We start from the raw sequence: 10325 nt of genomic DNA on the forward strand, positions 1-10325 counted from the left end.
TGAAGAACTGCTGCAGTACAGAAGAAAACCCCCCATAAATCGCACACCACTGGCTATGACGTATCACCCCTCCCTCGAACCTGTACGGAAAATCCTCAAACAATTGCAACCCATACTAGACAGAGACCCTATTCTTAAAAAGATCTTCCCAGAGCCACCCATCCTAGCCTTCAAATAAGCACTGAACCTCGCCAACCTCATCACCAGAAGCAAACTTCCTTAAGCCCAGAACACACCAAAAGGATCCAGACTGTGCCATGACAAGAAATGCAAAACCTGCCAACACATCTTCACCACCCTCACTATTACTACACCCCACAACAGAGCCATCAGCATTCCTGGATCTTACTGCTGCACCTCCAAAAATGTGATATATCTCATCCAATGCACCAAATGCCCTGATGGACAATACGTAGGAGAGACCAAACAACAGCTGTACTCCAGAATGAACGCACACCGGAAATCTATCAAAGACAGAAATACCCAGTGACTGGTGGGGGCACATTTCTCACAAGGAAACCACTCTCTCTCCAATCTCTGAGTCCTGATCCTCAAAGGAAACTTACACAACACTTCCCAGAGACGAGCCTATGAACTCCACTTCATCAACCTCCTGGATACTAAAAATCATGGACTAAATATAGACATTGGATTTATGACACATTATAACCTGCCTGACATCTGACTCTCCAGGTATCTCTCCACTTTCGTCCCCCTTCTCTCTCTCCACCCCCCCCCAGCCTGTCTCTCACCCATTGACTGCTCAATCTACATTTTCATTGACTGCCTGTCTTATATGCATACCAGCCCAGCCTCTGGCTTCTTTATTTTTCATTCCATCCAGGAAGAGCACACAGCAACTGGTGAAACTTCCTTAGCCTGATGAAGGGTTTTTGAACCCAAAAGCTTGCTTAATAATTATTTTCCAACTATTTGGGTTGGTCTAATAAAAGATATCAGATTCACCCAAGGAACCTTGTCTGCCTATGTCCTTAGACCAACACGGCTACAACCTACACCCCTGTTGCTATTCACCTGAATTTAATCTCTATATATCTAATTTTTACATGATGATATGCTATGAATTATGGGACCAAAGTAAACTAAATTTAACAGAGGTCATGGATGCAATTGGGGCTGGTAGGTGGGGCACAACCACAGTATAAACAAACAAGAAAGATGAACTTTCCTTGCTCACAATTTCCAAGCTTGGGAAACTTCCTCCCCAGTGAGTCTTGTGGTCCAAGTTAGTTTTTCTCCCTTCCTGGATTACGTTCATAACCACATGTCTTACTTTCTCTGGAGGGCTGATAAAACTCCAGTTGCAACCAGTCTTGGTAAGTAGACAAGTCAGGGTTTCCCTTTTTACAGAGGTGTGCTGCCAGGTTCTCCAGGGTGCCTCTCAGTAAACTTGGAAAGCCAAGCAGATCCTCCCAGGACTTGAGGGGACAGATCCTTTTTGGGAATTCCTGGGGTGTGCAGGATCAGGCTTTTTAAGCTCCTGGCACACTGTCCAGGGAGGTTGAACAGTTTGGGTAGCTCCAGGCTGTTGGTGCCCTCTCACCTTAAGTAAACATCTACTGCTAAACAGTGACACAAATTGATACCGCTGTTGTTGCAGGCACAAACTTTGGGCAATTGTGGCACAACATGGCGTATGGGAGTCTACTTACTTGGCCTTTGCTCTGACATAAAAATTTCCATAGCAGCACAAAAACAACGAAAGACTATGTTTTTCTTTTTATCCTAAAAGAACAAAACATCTAATAGGTATTTGTAGATAAGGATGTACCTTCTAGTCACCAACAGACAGAAGTCTCTCTCTATATGTGAGTCGGAAGGCAAAAAGTTCTGAGGCACATTTACCTACAATGGGTAAATTATTCAACCTCATACACTTAGTATGATTATGAATGAGAAGCTGTGGGTATGGGTGAATGCATATCAAGTTGTGTGACAGCCTTTATTCATTATCCAGAGTTGCCTGGGTGAGACTACTGCTAGTGTGTGTGTGTGTGTGTGTGTGTGTGTAGTATGGTTGCATTAGAGAGGGGGTAGCAGTATTTGAAATGCTGTATATCTATAACCAGTTATTGCTGGTCATTGTGTGCATGCAGAAAGAACCCAGGAATTAACATGTAGGCATATCAGGGAGGAAAAAGAGATGACCGGGTAAAATGAGGTTGAAATATATGGGAGGATGAAATGTAGATGAAGAAGAAAAAGAATGAAACAAATTGAGTGGATAGCATTGCAGGTGGCTACTGGCTGCTTGACTTCTAGGCACTTAGGTGCAGATTGAGAAAGAAGATGTTTCTACAGCTGCCTCTCTTTGATCTCCACTTGGACTTTGCCTTTTCCAGGACAAAAGACACTTGGATTGACATGTGTAAGGATTTAGTCTCCACTCATCCCAGAATGATGCATGTTGTTCAGGAAAACAAGCATATTCCAGCTGGGAGGCACACAGTTCTTCTATTTTTTCAATGGGCAGTGAGTGGACTGCCAAAAGTGAATTCTATTCTGCCCTATAGAGGCACAGACCTATGCCATTCAAGCAGTGGGCAGATATGATATGTGCCTCTACCAACCAGTCATAGGCTTATGATATTCTAGTCTGGGAAGGCACAGAGGTCTCCATTTTCTCACTGGTCGGTTTTAGTACAGCCTAACATGTCTGTGTCATGTTGGAATCCAACTGTTCTAACTGGCTAAGAGGGGAGATGTCAACCAGAGTCTTTTGCCAGACTGCCATCAGCAACAGCATTAACTTCACCGTAAACTAAACAAAGGAAGAGGAAGTTTAGAGAGTCAATGGATGAAATACATATATACAGTGTGTCACCTGGAGCCAGAAGCCATGGCTTCCTCTGTTCCTGGAGTGCCTACATCCTAAACAAGATGGCATAGGATCACACTTAGACTTAGATATACTGGCTTAAAGGGCTGAGAGGTGGAATAGGACCTGGGAGTTAGTGAGTTTTGGTGCCATTCAGAATGGAGAAAATTAAAAGCTGACAGAATTCCACACAGCCAACTAAAAGAAAAAAGGCAGCTCACAGCTGAACAGAGACACAGAAACAATGATCTCTGGGACTAAAAACTTGGGAAAATCTTAGTAAACTGCCTAAATGATTACATGGGCCACAATTAAGCATTTTCCTGATAAAAGACAGACAAGTATAGAGAATGATAACAATAAGTTTACTGCCTTTGACCTTTGAGAGGAGCTGGCTGACTGTAGGGTTTAATGTTCTTATAAATTCTCAGCAGAAGTTTTGAAGACACGGGCAGGGTACACATAATTGGTAACCTGCCATTGCTAGTGCTGAACTTGCTTCATATGGATAATCATCTAGAAAAGGGGCAGAGGTGGGAAGATAATGTATCTTCTACTGCTGACAGGAGCAAATCTCAGGTTCTTCCTGTGTTATGCGTTGCTTTGATCCACACTCTGAATACCAGCTTAGGATATATTACTTATTTCCTATCCTGCACAGCTCTGATAACTAAATCAAAACCAAATGGGAACGGGGGAAACAGTCTTTAGGTCTACCAGTATGACTGCAGTGATCTGGCAAAGATTGGCATCCCTGAGACTGTCAAAAAAGCTATTAAATTTTATAAATAGACAATAATCCATGCAAGCAAGTACATTATGAAAAATATATTTATCGAAATAATGGTGCATTAATTATCTTACTTAACTTCTTTATGTGTTTTATTATCATGCCTTGGTGCCTACCTCCTATGCATAATCATAGGAGGAAGGCACTTGTTTTATAATCACCTTTGTATGATTATAAAATACATAAAGAATGTAAGTGACAGAATCTATGTCAGGAGCGGGCAATTATTTTGGGCAGGGGGCCGCTTACTGAGTCTTGGCAAGCCATCGAGGGCTGCATGACAGGCAGCCCAGGGCAGATTAATATTAATTTTCTAAATTTTGTAGGGGCCCTGCAGGCCAGATAGAATGGCCTGGCTGGCCGGATCCAGCCCCCAGGCCGCATTTTGCCCGCCCCTGATCTATGTCAAGTGAAAGAATCTAACAATCTATATAATCTTTTCATTTCAGAAACCACTACTGATGTTTCACCTAATACAGAAAGTGTTTATGTACTGTACCTTGCACTTGTTCATTAGGTATGGAAGCCAGGTTTCCTCCAAAGTTCATACAAGTTTTCTGTGCAACAAACCAATTTACTCTGTCCTCATATCTGGAGCCAAAAAACGTGTAGCACTATGAAAAAAGGGAATCAGAAATTTGTATAAGGTAAAAGAAAACCTGGGAGAGGTTAAAAACTGACATGAGCCAGAGAACCAAAAAAGGAGCTGCCAATAAAGGTCTTTCTTTTGATGGCACTTGTAGAGCTTTCCCCCAGTAACATGTTTTTTATCTGTCTTGAACTTCTGCCTACCCAGAGATTGACCTGTACATAGGGTTGATAGGTCTCTTTCTGTTTTTGCCAAGCTAATGAAAGAGATTAGTTCATCACCAGAGTTCACAAGTCATTATACATTTGACTAGATTATGAAGGAAACCAACAATTAACCAACCAGTAGATCTCTTATGCAAGGAATTTCAACATGGTATATATTTACATGGGCTTACCCAAAAGGTTGCTCTGAATCTAGGGTTGAGAAATCTTTGCATATTCAGCTGCTCAATGGAAAAGTCTAAGATTGTTCTTTTATTGAGGCTAGGATTTGTTATGCTGGACTTGTATTAATAATAGCACAGATTTGAAAAATTCAGCTCTGAATTTTCTAAGTGTTAATTGGAAATATTTTAAATCAGAACAATTTTTAAAATTACATATTCAGTATACATTTTCCCACAAGAAATCAGGAATGAAAAACTTTAAAAAGCCTTCTAGTACTCACAGCTTCAACAATAATAGGAATTGGCAGGAAAGTGTGTTCTGACCACTTCAAGGTTTTGAGTAAAACAAAATATTACCAAATAAACAGCAAAAAGTGTAATTATAAAAGGATTTCTTGGGGGATGGGCAGGAAGGGAATAAATCCCACATATAAACTACAATGAAAATCAAAACATAATTTTTGAGCTCCCAAAATGAGTAGAACAAGCCCCTTTCTGATATTGCAGCTCTTTTATTTATAGAAATATACTAGTTTATTCATATAGATCTACCACTGCCAGAACATGTTGTACTTACACAGCCTTGCTGCTGCTAATAATGGTATAATAAATGTTCACGGTGCTGACCTCTTCTGTTCACTCTCTGTTCAGCGAGCTACTAATAACTGTCAGAGAATGAGCAGACTAATGTACAAGTAAAGATAAAAAAGTACTGGTATTTGAACATTTCCCTTATGTGCATCAGTGGGCAGTCTCACAGAAAACCTTTCCATGAAGCCATTCTGCATTGGGAAAAGGAATGTAATGGGATGTATATTGTTCAGAAATAAATATCAATAACGTATTCATTCTAATTCACTTCAGCTTAGAGGTCTGATCTTGCACATGCCATTCAGGCCTACATCTGGCAATCTCAGCTGATCAATATTTTTCTACGGCAAATGTAAGCTTAAAAAAGTAGTAAGAGTTCATCTATTAACATATTAATACCAACAATGACCCCTCCTGCATGGAAATCACTTGAAACTGGTAACTACCAGGTGAACTTTTCAGGAGAGTTAAACATGGGCATATTATCAAACTGGCCTAATCAGTCCATCACAGGGGTCAGGAACTGTTCAGAATGGCAGGCCACAGTTTATGACCCAACTGTCACCCTGTCCTGACAATTCCCTCTGCAGTGTCCCAGCCCTCCATGCTCTATGCCAAGGGCTGCTCTCACACCCCGCAACTGCAGCCACAGCTTACTGTCACCACCAATTGCTACCAATTTCTGTCACCAGTACTGATGGATAGCGCTGCATATAGCTGCAAGGGTAAGTGTAGGCTGCAGTAATGGCGCAAGAGAATAGCGCTCAGCATGGAGCAGAGAGGACGGGTAGCTGGATGCTGTGCAGAGGATGCTGTGTAGAGTTGGTACAGGGCATAGAAGGTGATCCCACTGCCATGTGTTGCCAATCCCTGCCACTGCAGACTTCACCTTCCCATGCCAGATCCAACCTGTGGTCTCCAGGTTGTCAACCCTTGGCCTATCAGAATACAATTTTGGATTATCCAAAGATATCTGAAAAGGAAGAGTATATTTATTTGTTCTATGTTCAATTCCTAATATACAGTAGTATGGTATTTGGTACTGTACCTTATTTTTAAACAAAAGCCAATCTTCAAGACATCCGCCTGGAGGGGATGGCTCTGTAGGAGCAAATGTTGAGTTTATGGAAGTGTTATGCCTTTCACAGATAAAGGCATTTGGATAATAACAGTTGATGTCATTCCACAAACCTGAAGCAATTAAAATATAAAAAAGAAGTCACTGGAGGACACTGACATTTGTGGTAAAACTCTATCCCCTCTCACGTTTGTACTCTCTAGCATACAAATTCAGGGGATGATACATGCCCTGCATCAAGTCTAATGGAAAGTTCATACAATACTCTGCAATTTCAATGCTTGTAAAAAAACCATGTTATTAGTAATCTGTGGTTGATGGCTATTTTTGGCAGATGAAATCCAGTGTAAATAGGACTGGAGATTACACAGAACTGAAGTATAATTCAACACTGCACGTGCTGATGGCTCACTGTGCACAGAAAGAGAGGCCTTGCCTGAGAAAACATATGATTAAATGTGGACTCCAATATGAAAATTAGAGCACTACTGTGAGCCCTGTTCTCTGGCTGGTCCTATTCTAGTTTCTTATTTGAAGGGAAATCCTGAACACATTGAACACAATAGCAAAACTCTCACTGATTTTAGTGTTTAACCCTGGGCTGTTGCAGAGCAAATTTATTAATGCTAGATTGAGTTGCTCTGCATTCCAGCTCCTGTATCTCACTTGTTACAATCATTTCTATGCCCAACACTGCCTACATTGCATAAGCTCTAAACTACAGAGTAAGAAACTTTTATTTTAGTTATATTTTCCCAAATTTACTTTTTCTGTAGCTTAAAAGAAGGGAGGCGTGCACATAAAGAAAGATTTATCCATACACACGTCTCAAAATGTCACTGTATAACTCACCAGAGTTTTTATGTATGGCTACACAGTTTTCTTCAGCATTTGCAAAGTTGGGCTCATTTGATGCCCAAGCTGCATAGTGTACTGGGCTTCCATCCAGCCAGCTAAGAACCAAAAACAGAGCAGTAGTTACTGGCTAAATTGCTTTTCAGTACAGTAACACTTCCTTTCCCAAAACACAACAATCCATTAGTTCTAATACAGAAATAATTTGGTAAAAGTATACTAATTATATTAATAACATATAATAAATATGTAACTATATACACAGTGCATAACAGTGAATATACATATTTAAACACAGTGATATAATAACAGAAATTCTAATAATAGATAAGAATAATGATTCTAAAATAAAAACAATAATAATACAATATTAATCACATATAATAAATATAAATGCAATAAATATATTCATCACATAGTATATATGTGATTTTAGGCTGACCTTTTATACGGTCGGTATGACTTTGACAAATAAATTCCTTGCACATGAAGGTAAAAATAAAGAATACATTTCTTTTTCATCATTATTATCTCTACTAGCCAATTGCTCATCAGGAATGATGGGGGGTGGGGGAGGAGCAGTGCGGGGAGGGGAAGAGTGGGTCTGGGCTTGATGCGAGGGAAGACTGGTCCCGAGGGTGGGGAGAAGCTGGCCCACCATGACAAGGGGAACAGTGGGCCCAGCCCAACCCAGGGCGGGAGGAGTGGGCCCAGGATGAGTGGGCCCGGGCCCAAGGCAGGGAGGAGGCTCGCTCCTCCCCGCCCCCAGCCACTGCTGCATTGGGCGGGGCCCACTGCTCCCCCTGCACCGCCGCAGTGGGCTGGTTTCTCCCCTGGCTCCAGCTTGGTCCTTCTCCCCCTCCATGTCAGGCCTGGGCTCATTTCTTGCCTTTTGTTCTGCTGCCACTGATACGTGCCAGCTATTAGCTACACCCGCATTGGGCCTGCTCCTCCCACCATCGCTGCCATGTCATCCCACATCGGGCCCTGCAGGCAGTAATGACAGAAGTGGGGAGGGGCAGGTCGAAGCCAGAGCCAGTGGCCTCACCCCACCCCCCACCCGTGGCATCCCTGTGGCAGAAATGCCACCGTCTGTGTCCCTCTCCAGAAATCTGTCTCTGCCAGGGTGAGAGGCTGGTGTTGAATTCCTCAGGGAGGGGGATCTTTCTCCCTGCCTACATGACAAAAGCCTGGTGCCTCAGGTGTGGATTCTCTGGTCACCTGGGGACGGGGAGGGAAAAGCCCCGCTCACCGGCCCAGGTAGCCAGTGATGCTTTTTAAATTGGTTGGCTAGTGGCCAGCACTGGCAGCTTCGATTGGACCGGGCTGCTGAGGTCAGAAAGGTTATTTAAAGGCCCGGTCCAGGAAAAAGGCAGCCATTAGCCATGTGGTCATCGAGGTGAATCTGAAACTGGGAGAGGAGCTTCACCATCTGAAACAGGCTCTCTCCTCATAATCGCATGCTCAAAGAGTGACCTGCCTCCAGAGGAAAACTCCAACCACCTCTGGATGATGCGGGTGAGTAAGCTACTCGAGATTCGACTAGATATTTAGCTTACAGTAACTCAGATGCGTGATCAAAAGGCTACCTCAGCCATACTGGTTTGCTCTATAGGATTCCTCTGATATTCCTATGACACTGCTCTACCTTTTACCCTGTTTTCACCCTACCCCCTGTAATCAATAAAGTTCTCCTTTGTGACCGGTGTGGGAGACTTATTGAGGGGTGGGTCTAAATTGTGCTGAGGAGGCCCCTTAGGTCTGTGGACTAAGGGAGACTTTCCTATTAAGCCCCTGACTTGGGGAAGTGCCCCAAGTGCCTGTATTGGGTCTAGTACCAAGTGGACGACCAGGCCTGTGTTTTCCAAGGTGCGCAGAGCCAGAATTGAGTCCAGAGCCTTGGATGGTGGCAGTGGGAACCCCAGGCTAGTGGGTATGCTCCAGGGAAGGGGTCGGCTGGACATGAGGCACCCCAGGGAGGCACTCAGAGCCTGGAAGGTGGTCGGGCGCAGTGAGGTGGGCGGCTCAAATCAGGAGCGCCCCCTACTGGCCCACCACAATCCCAACCCCACTCCCTCCTGCTCCAATGCTGCCATCACCTTCAAGGTGTAAGGGAGGGGGGTGAGGCCAACTCCAGTGGCCTCACCACCCTACTCTTCTCCATCGTTGCTACCTGCAGGGAGCAGGGCAGGGGGAGTGAGGCTGGCCCTACCCCCTTGTTCCATCTGCTCCATTGCCCCTGCCTCCAGGGAGCAGGGCTGCCCTGGCCTCGCCCCCACCCCTCCATTCCCTGTGTCCCCGCTATCATGGTGGCGCTCCACCACCAGCAGCTCCTGTTTGAACTTGTGTTCAAACTCTGATTGGCTGTTTGTCAGCCAATCAGAGCACAAATAAAGTGTTGTGGACAGACAGAAAGACTTAGGCTTTTATAATATTAGAATATTCATTTTTATATTCACATCAAAATATTTCCATTGGGGCAGTTAATTTAAAATACATTTAAATGCAATAACTACATACATTTCGACACAAAATATGACTACCCACACCTTTTAACTCTAGCTGCTTTTAACTTGAACAAATATAAGATTTAAGCACTACATAATATAAGGCTAGATGTTGCTTATTTACTTACGCAAACTGGCGATCAACACTTTGAATTAATCCAATCGTGTATGACTCACTTTTACCATTTCTTAAAATCTATACACAAAGATATAATGTTAGTTAGTATGCCCTTGCATCTAACGAATAATTTGATGTGAAAACCATATTTTTTTCTAATTTTTTATACTAAATATCTAGAAGGCAGTCTGTATTGTGATTTGTGACTCTGAAGGGCCTCTATTGAGACATGAATCATATCTGCAAAGTTACAGACTTTAGCATCTTCAGCTCAAATGCTGTCTAATTAGTTTTGACTTCTTTTGTGGTATGAGTGAAGCCATTTGAATTTATTTATACCAACCTGGAAAAGATCTTTTCAATTTTAAAGAAAACAATCTGTACTTTTAGGAAGAGTTAAAAACTTTTGGTTGTTCATGGTAACACCCCCTAACCCCCGCCCCCCAAAACCCCAAAGATTTTTAATCTGCCCATACTTTAGAACTCTCTGAACTCTCCATCACTATCTCTTCATATTCATATTCTCTTTCTCTATATAATTCCTCCCTCAATCTCCTTCTCTTCTCTTTC

General features: G+C 42.8%; 1 protein-coding gene across 5 annotated transcripts in view; it reads right to left on the minus strand.

Annotated features, from left to right (window-relative positions):
• The window catches only part of LOC102376713 (macrophage mannose receptor 1-like), a 90363-nt gene that overhangs the window by 30763 nt on the left and 49275 nt on the right, over nucleotides 1-10325 (minus strand). For all 5 annotated transcript variants that reach the window (XR_001358440.2, XR_003095254.1, XM_014522276.2 and 2 more), the window contains exons 18-21: nucleotides 9766-9833; nucleotides 7128-7228; nucleotides 6246-6388; nucleotides 4129-4243 (exon numbers count right to left, since the gene is read on the minus strand). Coding sequence is in view for 3 of the 5 variants with exons in the window: in XM_014522276.2 (XP_014377762.1) it covers nucleotides 4129-4243; nucleotides 6246-6388; nucleotides 7128-7228; nucleotides 9766-9833 (427 nt within the window). In the remaining 2 variants the exon portion in view is untranslated. The remainder of the gene's footprint in view (nucleotides 1-4128; nucleotides 4244-6245; nucleotides 6389-7127; nucleotides 7229-9765; nucleotides 9834-10325) is intronic.

The sequence above is a fragment of the Alligator sinensis genome, unplaced genomic scaffold (genome assembly GCF_000455745.1).
Source record: "Alligator sinensis unplaced genomic scaffold, ASM45574v1 scaffold234_1, whole genome shotgun sequence".
NCBI classification, from domain to species: Eukaryota; Metazoa; Chordata; order Crocodylia; family Alligatoridae; genus Alligator; species Alligator sinensis.